The sequence below is a fragment of the Haemaphysalis longicornis genome, unplaced genomic scaffold, assembly GCF_048455015.1.
Source record: "Haemaphysalis longicornis isolate Haplotype H1 unplaced genomic scaffold, Haemaphysalis longicornis Haplotype H1 scaffold_2, whole genome shotgun sequence".
Taxonomy (NCBI): Eukaryota; Metazoa; Arthropoda; class Arachnida; order Ixodida; family Ixodidae; genus Haemaphysalis; species Haemaphysalis longicornis.
The window spans coordinates 163619428-163639189 of NW_027526295.1; the positions used below are offsets into that span (position 1 = coordinate 163619428).

The 19762-nt window shown below is 48.2% G+C and overlaps 1 protein-coding gene across 1 annotated transcript in view; it reads left to right on the forward strand.

Annotated features, from left to right (window-relative positions):
- Calpc (calpain C) overlaps positions 1–19762 on the forward strand; it is a 112405-nt gene that overhangs the window by 22992 nt on the left and 69651 nt on the right. The window contains exons 2-3 of the mRNA XM_077698553.1: positions 10956–11162; positions 12571–12640. Of these exons, the coding sequence (XP_077554679.1) occupies positions 11010–11162; positions 12571–12640 (223 nt within the window). The 5' untranslated portion in view covers positions 10956–11009. The remainder of the gene's footprint in view (positions 1–10955; positions 11163–12570; positions 12641–19762) is intronic.

Sequence of the window (19762 nt, forward strand, 5' to 3'; positions counted from 1 at the left end):
TCAGAATTCTCGGTGCACCACCCACCAGAGTTTCCGGGACAGTTCGCATTTCTCGACCCCGTTTGTTGCTTTTCCTGGGTGGACAATTCGGGCACTCTGAGCTTCGCGTTACACCCCAACGCACTAGTCTAGTGTTTGGTGAACACTTCCTCCTAGGCGTCACATGGAATCTAGTAAGAGACCGGAATTCTCCTCAACTTGCCTTACCCATTCTGTTGTTACGAGAAGGGCAAAGGCAGCAAAGGAGCGCAGTAATTTCATGTTCGATGATGCAACGGTGATTGGTGAATACTTCGATCCACAGGGTTATGCGGAGTTCAATTATGACAAAAGAGCCATATTAAACACATTCAGAATTTAAGTGATATTTAGAGTAGGTTATGAAGAGAAACATGTATTGAGATGTGTCACAGAGCCTGTCTTTTACCAATAAAACTGTGGTTGATTTCTCTGTCATAGGAATCGGTAAAACACGAAAGTGGAATGTGCAGCGAAACCTACAGCTGAGAATGATTTGCGGGTAGGCGGCTGCCTTGTGGGTGTGTTTGGCGAGCGACTTCCTGCTGCCGGGTCGCTTCTGCAAAGGTATGCTGGCGTCATTTCCTTGACGAATATGACGTCAGCGAAATCTTAGTAGATTGATTGATTGATTGATTGATTGATTGATTGATTGATTGATTGATTGATTGATTGATTGATTGATTGATTGATTGATTGATTGATTGATTGATTGATTTTATTTAACGCGCCGACGCAACGCGGGCGATGAGGCGCGCCGTAGTGGAGGGCTCCGGATTAATTTTGACCACCTGGGGATCTTTAACGTGCGCCGAAATCTCGATCACACGGGCGTTTTTGCTTTTCGCCTCCATCAGAAAAGCGGCCGCCGCGGCCGGGAATCGAACCCGTGACCTCGTGCTCAGCAGTGCAGCCAGCACCTTAGCCACTGAGCCACCGCGGCGGGTAAATCTTAGTATATTACAGAAAAACACGTTTGTGTTAAAATATAAAACACGAAAACGAACAACCCAACGTATGACGTACTCTTTAGTACTAAAGGTTGCCTCCCCGCAAGAAGTCCCTGTGTGCAGGGGTGCACCCTTTACAGGCCGCTTGCTCCGTAGTACTGGCGTCACTTCCGTGACGGATATGGGGTCAGGGAAACCTTTGTGTATCCGGGAATAAAACAATTTGATGTAAAAAACAAGATTCGCGACAGAGTTCATTTTAAATGGCTGTTTCTGAACTGCAAAGTTTCTCAGCGGGAACTAAAAGACGATTACGCCGTGGTGTGCGTAACCCCTCCGCCTCCGGAACCGGAGAGATGGCACTTCCTGCCGAAACATTTGTATGGCCGTTTGCTCCTAAACGTGGCAGTTTAGCCGCAGTTGAAAAGTTGAAAACATCGCCGTGTTCTGGAATGGACGCCGGAATGGATCGGCGGTGTGTTTTGCAATGGCGCCGAGAAAGAAGTTTAAAGCACATGCATTGCGCCCTTTCCATACACGAAAGTAGGATGCACCGCAACTCATTCAACCGCAGCCGTCCCAGCAGTGGTATGTACGAAATTTCTGTGCTACCATCGGCCTAGTCGTAACAGGGCAGGAAAAAGACGTACTTTTTTAAACATATACTTCCGCATTAAACGTGCACATCTTGGCAAATTTCGCGAAGCCAGTTTCAATACATTTTTTAAAGTATAACAATCCTTTAAGTTTAGTTGTACTATACGAAAATATATACTGCAGCCCTCCCCAACTTCCGTATGATCAAGTCGCGAAATGCAGCCGCCCGTAGACCTACAGTTCTGTATATAAGCCATGACGGGGAGCCTTGCGGAAAGTGCGTGTTTCCCGCAGGAAAAAACTTGGGGACGGAGTAGAGCGAGCGACGAAGTGAATTACGTTATTACCTACGGCCGGCGAAGAAGGTAGATGTACCAGTCAGCAAAAGAAGAAAAAAGATAAAAATCTGGGAAGAAGTGGAGCAGCCCTCCCCGACAAACAACGCGAGCAACGGTAAGAGTGACGAAATGAAGAAAGCAAACAGACGAAAACCGGAGGAGGCATCGACACGACACGCTCGCGTTTTCCCTCCGGGGCCGCCACGCTCCACGCGACGGGTATTACCGTTGCGGAATCGTGGCCCGGCGTGCGCCGCTCGTCCCGCGCTGCGGTCTCCGTCTGCCTGCGCTTCCAAGCGCGTCGCGCGAGCCGCTCTTCCACGAGTCACGCGTCGTGTTCCAGGAGATCGCCTCTCCCTCGGAACAGCCGCTGTGCTAAGTAGCGCGTGACGGGCGGCCGGCCCTTATTGAGGCCTTATGGGACGTCCCGACTGTCCTTACGTCACTCACTTCGCCGCGACCACCTGCTCGCCTCTCAACTCCGTGTTGTAGATTCCTACCGTGACTTCTTCGTCTTTGCGGGCGCTTCGAGACGGCTCAGTGGGCATCGTTAGGGGAATGGCTGTAACGCCGCTGGGCGAGACGACCGCTTGACTCGCGACGAGCGGAGAAAAAGAAAACTGCGGCGCAGTCACAGTTCGAGATTGGGGTTGTGTAATGAGGGCGAACAGGTAAGCGCGCTGAACATTTGCTCGAGCGAAACGGCTTTATTGGCACGCCTGAAACGCTTGGCGGGGCGGCCGGCGTGTAACCGGTGTCGAGGATACACACGATTGTAAGAATGCAGGAACAAAACAGAAAAAGAAAGAAAAAGTAGGAGTGGGGGGGGGGGGGGGGTGGCTTTAAAGGCCTAAGCTTGACCAACAATTTAAGCTTCGGGAGTGTTGCAAGTTGGGCAAGTTGCGCAAGTTGGGCAAGTTGGAAATGCATCTTGGATGGAACCAGAAAGCAAAAAAACGCAAAAATCCGCTGCGCAGAAAGGGTCTAAAAAACCGACATAGAAAGAAAAACATAGAAAGCGCCTGTCCTGTGTGCTCTTCTCTGCGTCGCACGTGTTAACAGTCTGCGCTGCTGGTTCCACCCAAGATACAAGCTTCGGGGATTGACGTTACGTAACAAGAAACAACCAAAATCACCACGCTTGGCTATAATTTCCTGAAGGTTTAAGGTACTAGGCGCGAAGTTTCCGGCAACGAATCCGCAATACACATTGCGCAATTAAATGCCACGCTAAGTTTTGCCCGAATGCTCCAAAATCAGCCATGTGCTGAGAGGCAGCGCTGTGTATGCTGGGGCCAAATTATCACTAGGAAAGGTTGCAAGTTTTTACACCATGCTTTGATTTGGGCGCGGCGTTTTTTCCCGCCCACCCAGTGGCCAATTCAATGAACAATAAACTACACAAAGCGGGGGAATGTTCAGTGAGAACTCATTAAGGACTGTTAGCATTGTACTGACACACACAGTGGTGCTAAACAGCACGAATTGAACACAAAAAATCAATAAAAACCACAAAAATAACGCGCGCAGACATTTTTCGTGATTCATGAATGTGTGTTTGATATTTATATGCGACAGAGGCAGTTGTCGGATGCCCGGCGGAAGAAAACACGGAAACGGGAAGGGGAGGTTGGCTCGTCTGTACCTTTGTGAGGTTCATCACAAGCTCATGATTTTGTTTGCACGCAAAAGTGGAGAGAGCGCTGTGGGAGAAGCACAAAACAGCAGTTTAATAATTGTGTTCGCTTGAGTCTACCAGCATATTAGTGGTGGGTCCCAATTTAAAATGTTTGGCCGCGGGTGATGCCAAGGAAGAAACCACAGACGGAATCTGTAACACGCACATGACAAAGCGTTTTGTCGAGAAATTCCCAAATAATTTTAGGGAGCATTTCGACCACAGCAACTAAAATATTGTGCAATCTGGTATGTGGTAAACATCAAGGTGGCCATAATCTGAGTCTGCCGCATTTTTTTAGAATTATTTTATAATTGTCTCGTATATCGAGATATACGTCACCGAAGAAGCAATTCTATTTTGTCACCGCCAAAATCGACACAAAATGCCTCTCAGCAAATACTTTCCCTGAACTGGAAGATAAAAAGCGTTTATTGATTCCATAATTTATACATTAGCCTTAAGCGACGAAGATATCGTTATCAGATTGCCCTTGTTGTAATGCGGAATATTACATGGAATACTGCGCGTAACACCGACCAAGGCGTTTGAGCCGACTTTAGCGGGTTTTAATGGTTCCCAACCGAGTTGAAGCGGATATTTTGACACACTGCCTTTAAAGGCGAATTCGACGAAGCAGGAGAAGGTCAAGTATAACTGAGTTGAAGTTTCCAGCATGAGAATTTACCTGAATGTTAGTAATAAAAAGCAAATAAACTTTTTTAACGATTAAATTAGGACTGCGGCTTATATGTGCACTTCAACCACCCTGGAAGCACACATATGGAACAAACAAACAAACGAACATTTATTCAAAGGGATGGCTCAAGGCTGCATGGGGAAGGGGAGGGAGGGGAGGGGAAGACTTCATTAGTGTCCCAACGTGGAAGAGTCAAGAACAAACCGCCACAGTGCGGATAGAGTCTGTTTGATGCGGCCCTTCGGACTGATCCATTCCTCGTAAGCGAGTACCTATGTGTCTCACGTGGCCCTGCCAGACCTATGCAGTGCCATACAAGGTGGCGGATGGTTGGCTTCAGCGACTGCCCACATGCGTAGCAGACGTGCGAAGGGTCGGATGAAAGGTCTTCGGATGAAAGGTCTTCGGATGAAAGGTCTTCGGAAGCTGCTGCCGTGGAATTGCCGCGCCTCATTGTTCTAGTCGAGGTGTGCCTCCACCTGGCCCCGACGTCATCAGTTAATACGCATCCTGAGCGCGCACGGTTAAGGAAGACATGTGCGGCGAGGGAAGCCCGGGAGGCACTGGGTCTGGGTCGATGGGCACTGTTGAAAGGATGTCCTGACGGCGGTACTGTTTGCGGCAGCGGCGTTCGACATCGGGATCAAAGCAGAACTCCTAAGTGCGGGAGCCGTCAAGCTGCGGGCGGAAATTCCGACAAGCCTCGCTCGCCAGCTCATGGGCCCACTCACTACCGAGGGGTCGTGCGTGCCCGGGTGTTAGGCAAACAGTCACAGTAATGCCAGTGCGTAGTCGCAACGTTGCACAGGAACGTTTAATGTTATGAGCCTAAGGAACACAACGATGTTTTGCGCGCCTCTTGTAGATCTTAAAAACATACAACAGAACACTTCGTAAAGCCGAGAGCCTATTAAAGTTTGGGGAAGCCGAGAGCCGATTGTTGGGGAGGTCAATATATCGAAAAAATAGGCCACTCTTTATTACTAAGACCTCTTGAAGGATACACGCGTCCTCACGACTCAGCTCTTCCCTACACGCCTATTCAGGATGTTCGAATTACCGTGTACAATTTAAGCCGCCTGCAAGTCGGAAAACTTGATCCGAAGCAACTTATAACCTAAAAGTGTCGGGCTATGCCAAGGAATGCTACAGTTTCCCTATATTTGTACGAAAACAACATGTGTGCACAAACAAAGGTATTCGTTGAATTTGGTCGGCTACCGTCGTGCAACTCATCTAATATATTTAGCGCAGTACTGACAACGAGTGAACAGGTTGCTACATCAGTATTTTCTGGTGTACTCAATGACACCGGAACGAACGAGCAACGGACTCCACCGGCCCGACTTTCCTGCGTCCAACAGTCAGAAAGTCCTCTTGGCGTAGCTACGTGTTTGCGTTGGCAGTGGCGCGATCTGCATTCATTACGACGGGGGCACACGAGACACATTATACGGTTCACTTTCGCTCAGACCGTTCCGATCTCAATACCTCTTATCCGAGCCTCATATTCCCTCTGGTATGTATTCTACGGGCGGAAAGAGTTGGCTCGACTATGCGCGACGCAGCGGTTCTCTTAACCTCGAATACGGAAGTGCGTTTAACCTTATCTACGCCAATCGCGAATTGTGCGGAGTGTAGAGAAGCTAGTTAAGCAGGGAGAGGGGAATGAGAGAAACGCAATTGATATGAGCCACGGACGCAACACAGTATTCAAATTACCTAGTGCGAAGCAGATGGCAAGATTGCGTGCATCCCGAGAGCGTAATAAGGAGGTCACAGCAGTGCCTATAGTACTATCACTTCATTCGATCTCCCCTTACGTAACTAAGGCGACGAAACGTGAATTACAGGCTACTTTTTTTTTTCTTGTCCGCGTTCATTCACTACTGGTTCTGCATAAAGCTGTGGGCAATGTTTTTTTTTTTTTTCTTGTCCCTTGTTTGTCCGACATTACGGAAGCGGTGGCTCCAAAACCTTAATGTCTGGGGAATTTACAATTCCGTTATGCCAGCAATGCGTGCAAAAAAAAATGCATGAACCGTTTAAAATGCAAATCCTGAGTTTCACGCGCTGAGCCTGCGTTTGAGGTGAAGATGAAGTTATACCAGATGAGGTTGACTACCTCAACACGCACCAATCTTTCACGCTCAATCGTTTCGTTAGCAAAATACATTCAGGTTCGATGGCCAGAATCTAAACACCTGGACTATGAGGCGAGCCGTTGTGGAGGGCTACGGATCGGTTTACAACGCCTGCTCACCTGCCGGCATGCCAGCGTGCTGGGGGCTCGTAATGATTTTCTAGAAGGTTCGCAACTGTTAAGATTTGAAAGAATTGACGATGGTATACTGCAGGGAAGCGCAACTGTATCCCAAAGAATTACCGATGGGGAACTGGGCACTTTTAGTCAGCTTTGGCGCTCCTTGGGTTTTATAAAAGTAACGACCAACTCAACGAGTCACCCACACAAGGCAATGCAAGTAAAGGCAACGGGTTCCCTCAAATTATCGAGAATGCTCAAAAAGGTTTTCAAGGACGGGACATAGCTCTTGTTATGATTGAACTACAGTCACAGCTTCCTTTTTTATCTCTGTCACCCTTTTTTTGAACAACCATAAAAAAAAAGTTCCTGCGTTTTTGCCGCCGCCCCTTTCCATAGGGGCGATTTCCCGTGCAAGCCGGGTGAACTTCCCAAGCGTTGTAGTCCCACACAAGGGCCGAGCGCCAGGCCGGGGAGTCGCTTGTGCCTATTTTACCGGTAGGTGCCCGGCGCCACCAAGGAACACGAATTCACATGGTGCCTTCCACAGCCACGATGGACGCTCAGTTCGCAACCGCCTGTGGCAGGACATGCCGCCAGACTCTTTCACCCCCGGCAGACTCTTTCACCCCCGGTGAAACTGGATTAGGAGGTGTTTTTACACTCATAACTGCGGCCTCTGTCAGACGAGTAGTCTGAAACTCTTACGCACCGGAGGCTTCACAATGTTCTTTCAAGCAGTATTTGGGCTGAACTCTTCTATCCAAACACTGAAAAGCCGATTCTCTTGTCGGAACACACCTGTCGGAACCCTACCGAGTGTATGTATACACACTATACAAAACGGCAGTACGAGCAAGAGTTCGGAAAAATTTTAATATATCATCATCATCGTCGTCATCATCACCGTCGTGGTCATCATACTGCCGAAATTCTCCCCGTGTTCCTACAGCCGTTTCAGCCGTGCGATGCCTTCGTCCACACGTCGCCTCTTAATTTTCTGAGTTAACGGTCTACGGCGAGCCTCACAGACCAAGTGTAGATTTGGCACGTAAAACTCCAATTCTTACTTCTCGAAACGCGTCTCAAAAGGGCAAGCGAACCGAAAGAAAAATAAGAGAAGCGACAAAGACGGCCGCAGACAGCGCAGCTTTGTGCGGTCATTGCCTACACGCGGTGGGTTACGGAAAGTGGGCCGCGTTGTAGCCGACGGCCACATTGGGCCGGCACGCGCGCGCGGTGTCGAGCTTTAAACAAACGCGAAACGCGCGGTTTTACACGCTCGACACGTTGCGCAGCAGAAGCGCACGCAACGCCGGCGGCGACACAAAGGGGACCCGTCCCGTATAACTCTCCTCCTCCTATTCACAGGAGAGGGGAGGTCAAACCGAAAAGTGCGAGGAAAAGAAGCCTCGGCGAAATTGGGGTCACACACGTCGCGCGCTCTCCGAAGGCACCCGCAGGCGTCTGCCGGCGTTTCTTCGCCGTAACTTGCACTGCGGCCAACAAGCGTCGTGTGCAACTACAACACACACCGACAGCGGAGGCCACTTAGACGTCCGAGCGACAGCATTGTCTCACACTCGTCTGGAAAGGGCGGAGACAATGGAATTTCGCGTTACGCCAGTCAGGGCCTGGAGGGGTGTAACCAAATGAAAGGGACAGCGCCTCATTTGCAATTACGTGGCCCGGCGTGCCCGCTGGACGTTCGAGGGTCGCTGCGACAGAGTTCGACATCCGCGACGTCTAGAACAAACACATTATTGGGGCCGACTGTTGACTTTGGAGTCGCCAGCGGAGACTGTTTAGCTCTCCATCCAGTACGCGCTGTGGTAGAGGGTGAACAGGAGCGCCAAATGGCTCGCCGGGGGGCGACCTATTAGGATACGGTCCCCGCAGGTGTGGCCATGGCTTGATTACAGTCAACACAGGCTTAAGGACGCCTGTCTGCTCGGCAAGCGCCGCCGAACGCTGACGAGTGCCTCTCGAACGAGTTCCGAAGGACACGTCCTACAAACAGAAACTTGATTTCCGAATCTCCCGGTTTGCATGTCAGCCTGCCCGGGTGAGCAGCGAGGCAGCTGAAGTTGTTGTCTGTCACTTACGCTATGCACGCGGTGGAATTCCTCCGTGGGAACCGGCAGTTCGGCGCGTTTCTTATCGCAAACGAGAAGGCCGAGGCCCCTCTTATCGAGAAAAACTGCGCGAGAGAACGCCCTTAATTTCCCGGTGTGCGGTTCGGTTCGTGCCCGCCAGATCGCGATTCCGCGTTATTGCGGCTTGAACGCGCATTCATTATAATACGCGCTCACTGAAGTGCAGAATGCCTCAGTTCTGCAGCGTATGCCCGGTGGCTCTACCGGAAGCCTCTGTGTAGACTAAATCGACATAGCACCAGTAAAAACAAAAACAAAGAGAGCGAGGGGGGTTAAAATCAAAGTGGCAGTGGCTGTCCCAGCAACTAGATTTTTTATCCGAGGCCGGTAGCTCTGGTTAGATGTTTGTTTCTTGAATTCGCTCGTCAGATTGCTACTTCGAGATTACAATATCTCGGAACCTCCGCTGCAACCATGCTTCTTGCTTGGCCAATCCTTTTCGGGCTGGCAGAACGCGGCTCTCTTCGAAGAGCAAAGGCTCGCGCACGCACAGACAGGATTCACGCGCTCACTGTTGACATACGCTTGGGGAAGGGTTGAACGTGGACATCTCCCGGCCCGATGCCACCTGACTGCTATCCTCCGTCGTCGCGCGGTTTTATTAGTGTATTGCACACGCAGTAAGACGCCTACGACACGGGAGAGAAACGGGCATCCCCATGCTTGTGCCCTCGAGTAAAACTGTAGGCCTTCCAAGTTTCATTGAGATAGTTAGCTAGGAAGTATGCTAAATCGCAAAGTACAAACAGACGTGCTTTGTTTCGTGCGCTCCTTGGACAGCACCCAGCTTTGTTGGCCGTCTTTATTCACAAAGTGGAAGGGCACTGATTTTTAATGTCATACTGTTTCGTCGAATTGGTATCCCACGGCAGCGTGAGGATGTGGTACAACGACCGCGGTCCTAAGCCACGCCAACTTCGTGGACCTATCGTCAGTGGAGGGTCAGTTATGGCAATTATCAGTACCAAAACGCGGCAGGAATGCGGCAACAGCTGGTCGACGTCTGTTCCCAGACACGCGCCACAAATGCGGTGCAGGTAATCACCGTCGATCTCCCGTTATCGATCAAAGGCGAATAATAGGGGGCTAATTGGCACAAATCATTAGCGATCAATAACCAACGACGCGAAATCAGCGGCGATATCGGCGATCAATCGCTAACAGTCACAATCACGTACAACGTGGCGTCTGTTGTGAGTGTGTATGACGCGCATGTCTTCAGAACTATTGGCCACAACAGAAAATCATAGTCGCCAGTGTTTTCTTGACAACAATCAATCGGCATGAGAAAGCATTTAATGTATTCGCATTGAACCCAGCCACGACGCTCAGATTTGGGAGGCTGGCCGAAAAGGTGAAAACGCTGAAATAAAAGCGGTCAAAAAGCATTGAAAATCGCCGAGTTACATCTGGCGGTGGAGAGACTGGTTTAAGGTTGCCTGTTTACACGTCGCCAGGCTTCCTGCCTTCTCCTTTAATTCGCGCAGCAGTGTCTACGGCACGTGGTCTACGGTATCTTTTACGTGTCTACGTTGCCATTTTGTGACCGATACGCCCGAATCCATACTCAGACATTACACAGTGACTGTTTGCTGCTGCCTGGTACAAGTTCGTTTAAACACAATGTATATGCTCAATTTGCTCAAGATACTGTTCATGCTTGTCTAAATGCCTCCCAAGTACAAGATTTCGTAGAAGATCTGTAATAAAAGCTGATTGATTGATTGATTGATTGATTGATTGATTGATTGATTGATTGATTGATTGATTGATTGATTGATTGATTGATTGATTGATTGATTGATTGATTGATTGATTGATTGATTGTAGGGTTTAACGCGCCGACGCAACGCAGGCGATGAGGGGCGCCGTTGTGGAGGCCGGATTAATTTTGACCACCTGTGGATCTTTAACGTGGGCCGAAATCTCCTACACACGGGCTTTTTTGCTTTTCGCCTCCATCGGAAAAGCGTCCACCGTTGCCGGGACTCAAATCCGCGTCCTCATGCTCAGCAGCACAACGCCTTAGCAACTGAGCCACCGCAGCGGGTTGTAATAAAAGCTACAAGTTAGACGGTTTCCCTACGTTTACTGAGTAGTTACGAGCTTTCAAGTCTATGAGCAGCTGAAAACCAGGCTATCGATCACCAGGAAATACGTGAAAGCCTTTCGGATATTTCTTTAAGTAGTGTTTCCCAGTTTGAGTGTCTTGCAGCGTGGCATTGACTTTTTTTTTTTTCTTTCCTTCGGTGCAGGTGCGTTGTGGCTCGGCTCCCCGTTCGGGTGCCAGGCGTGGCACGAGGACCATCATGTCCGAGCTGGAGAAGATAAAGAAGGGCCTGCATAAGGTCACGAACGGCGAGGGCCCCGTGCTCTTCGAGGACCCGGACTTCCCGGCCAGCCAGAACTCCGTTTTCTACCACCAGACGCCGCCGTTCAAGTTTACCTGGCTCAGGCCAAAGGCGAGTCCGCGATCTATACACTTTTCATATATAACGATTCGACACGGGTTGTGCAGAGCACTGCGTTTTATACACGTTTAACGGGGAAAACTCCACTACAAATCCGAGGAGAAATGCTCATAATTGCTCGCCGTAAATTTGCTATCAATGTTCTAGTTAAAGGCCAATGGAACGATGACAATTGAAAAGCGCATAAGAACATATTTAAACTTCATGGTTTTGGACTATACATCATTAATTGGTGGTGTTCAGCATTGATCAATTTTTCACCACAACAGCAGGGTCACGTAAAGTGCAACAACAAAGAAAAAATATTTAGATATTGACACAAAAGAGTCATCACTATTGTTCAGTCTGATGAACAAAGAAACGATTTGGCGTATTTTAGTAGTATGGGAGCATCCACGCAAATCTAAGTCAGGAAAACGTCTGCTTCTTTCAAGTCCTATAATTTTAAGATAACACGGTAAACTGGCGGTTAGGCTGGGTAGAAAAATGTGAACGTAGAGGGACCAGAAGCGTAGAAAAGATGAGCACGAGGTCGCCGAACCAATAACTACAGTGCACTCTCGTTAAACGGTACCACAGGAGACGGGAAAGTACGTTTCATTTTTCAGAAGTTTCGTTTACAGACAAAAAAGGTACAACATTGCACGGTGTGAAATCCAGGAAGTAAGGAAAGCGTCATTTTACGGGCACAAACATTATTGGACGAAATTAAGCCGATAAACAATATATTTGTGCCATTACAAAAAACAACCAACTGGGATGCGTTTGTTCCGTTTAAGCGGCAGTTTCGCTTAACCGATTTCCGCTTGTCGAGATTGCACTGTAAATTCTAACAAATGACGTCGAAGTTACGACGATTGGCAACTTTAACTTCATGCGAGCGCATCTTAAAAGAAAACTATTTAGGAATCTTGGAGAAGGAAACGGTTTGCCGCTACGCGTACTGCACAAAAATGAAGCCGCTGATGCTTATCATCATTATCATTACCTTTAGGAGCCAAAACAAAACTTCCCTTACGGCATTTGTCTTTGTTGCCGTCCAAATGAGACCATAGCTTTTGATGTGTTAGTTGTCTACCGCTATGTTCGTGACACATAGTGTTCTACAAAAACAAAATAATAACGTGCATGGATTATTCAACTATACGTCACCTTGGTTTAAGAGACATCGCTCTCTAGTGAATTGAAATGCCAAAATGTTTTATTGGGCGCTATAACTGGCGTCATAACAACTGCTGTAGACAGATTAACCTCCACTGCTTTCGTTCTAGTGTTTAATCAGAGGCGGATCTGACCTGCTTTATAAAAACAACCACCGTACTACTATATCTTGCGTATAGGGAAATTGACGAGGATGTTAATCTAAACAGACATTCTTCCTCTTCTCTTGTTGCTGCAGGAAATCTGCTCTAGTCCTCAGTTTATCTCAGATGGCCCATCGCAGTTTGACATCACTCCAGGAAAACTCGGTAAGGACAGTTTCCTTTTTCGATAGTAGCCAGACGCGTTATGCAACAACGACAGCAGCTCTGGTTTCATGTTGATCCAGACCATGTACTAGTAGACGGTTCTATACAGAGCGCGACGCGAGGCAATCGGGGTTTGCGCGAATGAAATTTCTTACGATTCGCTCCCTGTTTCTCGTTGTCGATGCCCTCAATGCCGGCACTCCAAGTGAGTGAAATAACTTGGAGGGGAAGTTTACGCTGCTTCTTAAGTCCCCCCCCCCCCCCCCCCTCCTGTCCACCAATTAAAGCTGACTTTGATCGCCAGCTTTACTTTAGCAGAAACGTGAGAAAAGAAGTGCCTCCCGTGCATTTTTTCTCTCGATAAAAATATCTCGTACTCGGAGACACGCGAGCAGACAGTGAAGTCGCTGTAACAACGCGTGGCTTGAAATGTCAGGGGTGTGCACAGGGAGTGTTTACGAAGCGGATAGGCAAACCATGTCTGAAACTGTCAGCGGTTGGGGAAGGTACCATCGCCTCCTGTATTTTTACAATGACAAACGCATCAGCCCGGACCGGCCAACCAGGCCCTCTCCTTCTGCTCCAGCCACTCTCCCCCAATCGGTAGCCTTCCCAGCGCTTTAGTCACGTGACCGGTTCATCTTGGGCGACGCGTGGTGGAAAGCGGAAACGTTGACAAAACGTGCGCCGCCGCGGCTCTGAGTTTTCTAACGCTGGCGAGAGTGCCATTACGTGGCAATCTCAAACATTGGTTGCCTTGGCAACCAGGCGCAAGCCTCTCTCGAATTCAGTTACGGTTGGGTGATCCCGGTTCAGATCGGGCCCACCTTACGACATGTGGGCACTGCGAGCGTACCACTCAGTCCCATAGGTTAGCGCGCGATGCGTGTGGCATTGTAAAATACAGGAGGCGATGAAGGTACTCAAGACTACAGAATTCAATAACTTAAAGTGGCATTGCCTATAGATGTAAACCTGGCTGATATAACCCCTCCCCCTCTTTAAAGACGATTGTCTTCCTTGGGCAACTTAAACACGAAAATGTTGATCTTTCTTGCTTGGAATTGGGCGAGTTGGTTCATATCGTTGAACAACGTTGACAAAGCACGGCACTCATTGATTTTCAGTAAGCTCAGTTGATAGTCAGCATTGTGTCCGTGTTTCCTTCTAACGTCCTGTATTTTCCGTTCAAGCTGAAGCTTGCAGTCAGTGGTCTGTCTCCCTGTCTCGATTCAGCCCCCCGGCTAGAAGATAGAGGAATTCCGAAACTAGTTTGTGTGACAAAAAAAAAACTGTTGTCAAACCACTAAATCTCGAAACACAATTAATACTTGTCAATATTCATTTCTAAACACGTATCAAGGTTCGGGCTTTCTTTTTACCAGAACATTGCTGCGAACAGTGCTCTAATTTACAACGATAGTACTGTAATTTAGTTTTAAACTACTGAATGGTGTAAGTTGGTGTAAGAAACAGTTTTTACACGATACACAAAATTACGCTCCGTACAAAGCACAGAAATTGCCTGTCGTCACACAAATTTGAACCGAACAAGCTCCACGTCGATCAGAAGTTCGAGCATAAATTCATTGACAAGAAGACTATCGTTTAAATAAAATGTCTATCTGAACAATCTCGTGTACTTGCTAATCAGGGTAGTTTGTGTACTTGTTCTTTTTTCTCTACGCTTAGCCCATCCGTTTGGATTTCGTAGCCGATGGCGCTGGGCAACTACCGATAAATAATCGACCAGTTACGTGCCTCTTACTTTGTATGTAAAACAGCAATTAGTGGCGTGCATCAATTTATAGATCAGTCAAAGCCTAAATATGGGATTTGGGCGGTCATATATACTCCTGGTACAAAATTACCGCGTATTTTTTATTATAAAAAATGTTTTTTAGAGGGGGGGTGGGGGTGCGAGCACTCGCAGCGCGGTGAAATGTCCGCTTTGAGCGGGCGGGCTGCGAAACACATACCAGAGGAATTGGAAACATAACTACACTCGTTGCTCCAGTATATATTTTGTATCTATTCAAGCTGGCACATTGGCGAGCAGTATTTTCCAGCAAACTCATATTCACGGCACTTGACAAGTACCGTTACCATCTTCCTATATTTTTCTGCGTCATCACCATCACCATCACTGTCAGTCTATTTAGGTCCGTGCATAAGCTCAGTCATTTTTGCAAGGTGCAAGCCATCACACCGAAAATTTGTTTGGCACTGAGCAGTATTTCTTTCTATACTGCGTGTTTTTTTTTTTTTTGGAGTCCATTCGTCCTGCTTCTTTCCAGCGCACAAAACTGCGACCATCTCGTTCGCGCACGCGTGTAATGAGATTCCAATCGCTGTCCGAGATCCGAATACGCGGTGCACCGCGTTTCCTCGTTTCAACTTTCGCCTGGGAGAATACGAAGCCGCTCCCTGCTTATCCGCGGTGTCGCATCTCGGAGTACTTTCTCGTTACCGAGATCTCTGGATCGGGTCATCAACCCACGCCGTCCATAAAGCCGCAATAGCCCACCACACGGTGTAGGCGCAAAGGCAAATAAGCCGCTCTCCCGTGTTCTGGCGTGTTTTTCATTCTTCCTCGTATCAACTTTTCCTCACACGGACTGTACGGTTCTGTGGTCCCACTGACATTTCTAGGTCTGCGAGAAAAGCCGGCCCCTTCGACTCGAGGAAGTAGAATCGCGAGAGGCAATAAGCACGGCGTCGAATCCCACTCTTACGGCGCGTCGACAAAAGGAAGCCGTCAGTGAACCCTAACGGGAATAAACCCAGAGGCCGAAGGATCGGGCGTTTGATCTGGTTCTTTAGAACAGGCCGCAAGGAGCGTAAAGAAAACAAAAAAATGAAGGGGTGAGGACCACCTGGTATCTCCGTGTTTATGACATGCTTCATGGCGTGCGTAGCTCCCGAGACAGCACCATCGAAAGGACGATCGAGGCTCGAATGGTTTTTATATGCGAAGCGTGTCTTATACCCCGGCACATTTCTGGCGCCGCTTTTTTGGAACGGATTTCAGCTCACGCGGGCGTTACATTGCAAAAAAAAAAAAACCATTTACCAATACAGGCCATTACACTTACCATTACGAAGCCAGTACAGGCGAATAACTTTTTATTTACCACTACTTGTGGCGCGCTACCTACACGTCTACAGCGTTCAGTGCTTAGAAAAGCTTAGACCACCCTAAGTTAAACGCAAGCGCGTAACTAGGGGGATAGCAGTGTTTTCTTAATCACAAATGCACATTGGCTTTCTTTTGACCAAACCAATTCGATAGCTCTCCATCTAAGGCGACACTTTGTCGAAGCGGAAGTAGCTTACTGCAGGAAAAAAAGGGGGTCCCTAGTGGCCCGAGCGGCGTTGTGGCAGGGACGAGCATTCGGTAATTTTTGGTCACCTATATCAGGCCAATTATGTATATTTGGCGTTCGACTGCGCTAAAATAAAATAAATGAAGTATTTCACGCGCTGCCACCATGAGCGACGCAGATTACAGCTGACGTCTCGGTCCCGTGGTCCATACCTTCGCCACGAATGAGTACGTTATAGCATTCGGCGGTTTCGCCCCCCCCCCCCCTCCTCCCCCTGGCGTGACGCTTTTCTGCTTGCTCCTGAGTACTTATTGGCTTGGTCCAAGCATGCATTGATGTGAGACCCATAGGAGCGGACTCGTACCAGTCATATCATAGACTCTTTTTCGCAAACGTAACCCTCACAACGAGTATCCACGCGATTGAGCAAGTACAGTAAAAGCTCGTTAATTCCAACTCTGTTTATTCGACTCCCGGTTAATTCGAACTCCCGCCCTGGTCCCAGCACAGCCCTGTATAGTTCAATGGGGGAACACTCCCGATAATTGTAACGCGGCGGTATACACAGAACGGTTAATTCGGACTATGATCCCCTGGTTTCCATCTCTCCTCGCAGAAGTCGGCCCAGAGTGACTACAATGGGTTGCAAATCTAAATCAAACCAAATTTACTAGAAATGCAAAACAACGAAAGAGAAAAACAACAGCGTGGCGCGCGCGCTACGCTTCTGCAGCATCTTACTTCACTCCTACAGAGGGCGCCGCGCCACCGGCACCGGTGCTCCCGCGCATGCCATTATTATTTACGAAACATTATTTACAAAATCACCTGCCACAAACGTGTAGTAGCGCCTAATTTGCAATGACGACTCCAGAGGTAGATTCTTTGTGTTCTGCCCACGCAGCGTGGCGTGATTTCCGTTCATTCCAGCGTCCGTCCGCTAATTCGAACTCCGCTTATAATTATAAGGTCCCCTTCGAGTTCGAATTAGCGAGCTTTTACTGTATATGCTCCGTATTCCCAAGGCAAAGCCTGAAATAAGCTGTTCTAGTTTATCTGACCACATTTTTATTTCATGCCCAAGCGTCAGCTAGCTGAGTCATGTTTTTCTTCTCCTTCACTTATTTTTTTTTTAATTTTCTTTCCGCAAACATGCACTGGATGACATCCACCAGGGACGCTGGTGCAATGCCCACAACCTTTTTCGCTATGAAGGTGTTGTCCTTATAGATGCCCTGGCATATCCCATCTATCCCCATCTAAGTTCTGGCGAAAAACAGCTTGGCTTTCTTTACACTCATCGTAAAAACAGGAGTGAAATAGCCAACGCGACTCCACAAGAGAGTAAAAAAACGAGAAAAGAAAACGATTTTGTAATGAGGCGCGGAAACGGCATTCAGAGTCCACATCGTTGTAACCAACAGTGCATGCGGTGGTCCACGCTTAGGTTTATCTTTTTCCCTGAACGAGCTAAAAGCTTCCGCATTGCAGCGTGTGAAAATGACACACTCCAAGCCTTCCGTGTTTTGTTAGATTTTTTTTTCTCTTCTCAGCCGGTTTTCCCTCCGTGCGTTTGTGCTTAAATGACTTCGGGTAGTGACGGCAAGGATAATATGGTCCTTCCAAACCACACAACGTTTGTGCTACTGCTTTTCCAGTTCGCGCCTGCCAGTTGACAACGACCGCGGGTAATTCGGGACCGTTACCGTATTCACACGCATAGTGCCCACACGCGTAGCCCGCCCCGTAGCCTCAGGGAGAGAAAAGTCACTAAAAGCGTACGATCTTACAAAAACGTTAGAACAGCCATCTATTTCGCTGAGCAAGAACTCAGTGGTAATTGAAATCACTTTGTTCCCCTCACTATATTACTTTTACTGGGTAGTACGCAAAGTAATCAAACAATTTCTTCAACGTCAACTCAAGACAAGTTGCAAAAACAAATAGGGAAAATTCTGCCTTTTCCCTGTCTATGCTCAGTGAGCGCATTTTAAAACTACGGGGGCCCTAGAGCTTCCGGTACGATGTGAGAATGCGTGAGCTCACTTTTCACTGAGTCAAGTAGCTAAGGTCTGTGGTGCTGAATTTCTTGTTGCAGTGCGTGTGATGTCGTGCAACACGCAAAAAGTCGATTTTTCTTTATGAGTAAGCTTCACTGCATGACAAAGCCTGAAAAAGCCACCTTTACGAAAATTAAACTTTACACCAAGTGGTTTTTTTTTTTTAAATCGTTTTGGTTACATTATGCAAATGCGTTGCTAAAAAGAAAATTTTAGGGGCGATATGAACAGTATTATATGAAAATATGAACACCTTAGGACCATCTTTTCTTTTTTAATCGACCACCAGGAAGAATTTTCTCAGCTGTTCCGGCCCGAATTTTTCGGACAGCTTCCGGAAACGCTGTTTCGGCATGCGGATGTGGGAACGCCGCGTTTTCAGTCCAGTGCTGGGCCAAGGAGCTTGTGAGTGATGCACAAGCATTAAAAATTCAGCATCACCACCATTTTCTCAAAAGGCAGATGCCAACAAAAACAGTGACATTTTTTGCAAGTTTTTGTTTGTGAAGACTCGCTGTGTATTTTTGCCGCATCAAGCTCGGTACTCAAAAAATCTGTTCCTTATCTTCCCGTTAAGACGATGTTTTTTCTTCTCGACAACGCTGTCTTTCCGGTTTTTGTTTTCCCCCTTTTTTTGCAGACATCACTCGCTTTAGGCTAGAGTGCAATTTTCACGGTTATCTTTTTTTTTCACGGTCTTCTTTCCTTTTTTTTTTCTGATATGAATTTTTCACCTCTAATGTAGCGAATGTTGTTCATGTGGAGATTTTTTTTATTGGGCACTTTTTCTTAACTCGAGAGTGGTCATTGCAAAGTTTGATTATAAACACCGGTAGAAGTTTTGGGGCCATCCTCTATTCAAAGAAAAAGACCTTCCAATTTGCGATGGTGGGCCAGCTAAACCCGTCCGTGCACTTTAGTCCACGCCGTTGCAAGGATATAAAGAGCAGCGATGTCACCACCACTGCAGCCGTCGTCCTGGCTACTTGCTGTCGCTACAAGCGTGACAATACGTGTCCTCGCTAAAAACAAATTCTACCTGGCGACGCCAAGGCGATGTCAGGCTCACTTTCACCGCCGAACGCCGCGGCTGGGAGCCGAATAACGAGACAAGCGGGAAGCGACGAGAATACCTTCTTCGCTGACGGACCATATACCTTCCTGGGACTTCGATTCAGGTCGTCCGCATCAAGGGGACGACTATTCAGGGACTGGTACCGCGTGAATATATAGCAGCCTCGACCCGGACTGCCGCCGGCGCGAAGCGCCCGAGCGAGGTTCAATTTCGTCTGCCACGGCTGGGTGCCTGCCGTTGACAGATTGTCGAGACAGGCGTGTACGTGTCGCATTTTACTGCCTCCAAACCTTCCATTCCGTCGCAGCGGGCGCCTTGCGCAAACAATCTTTATTTTCTTGTTTCCTTACGCTCGACAGGGGCCCGCCTCTGTGCCGTTTCCTCGCCGTTTCTGATGTCTCGCGGAGAGAAGCAGTACAGGGAGACCGGACCTAGCAGACGACGTCGCTAGCAGACGACACTTATAAAAGCGACGCAACCGTCTGCTCCGCCTGGCTTAAAGATAACACGGCGACCCCAAAATCCCGTTTCTATACAGGCGTTTCGGTGGCTCTTCCTCCGACTGCGAGTGGCCGAAAGCCTCCTCGCTCGCGCCAGAAGCCGGTGAGAACGCGGAAGAGCCCGCAGAAATCGAGAGAAAGGAATATATATATACACAACA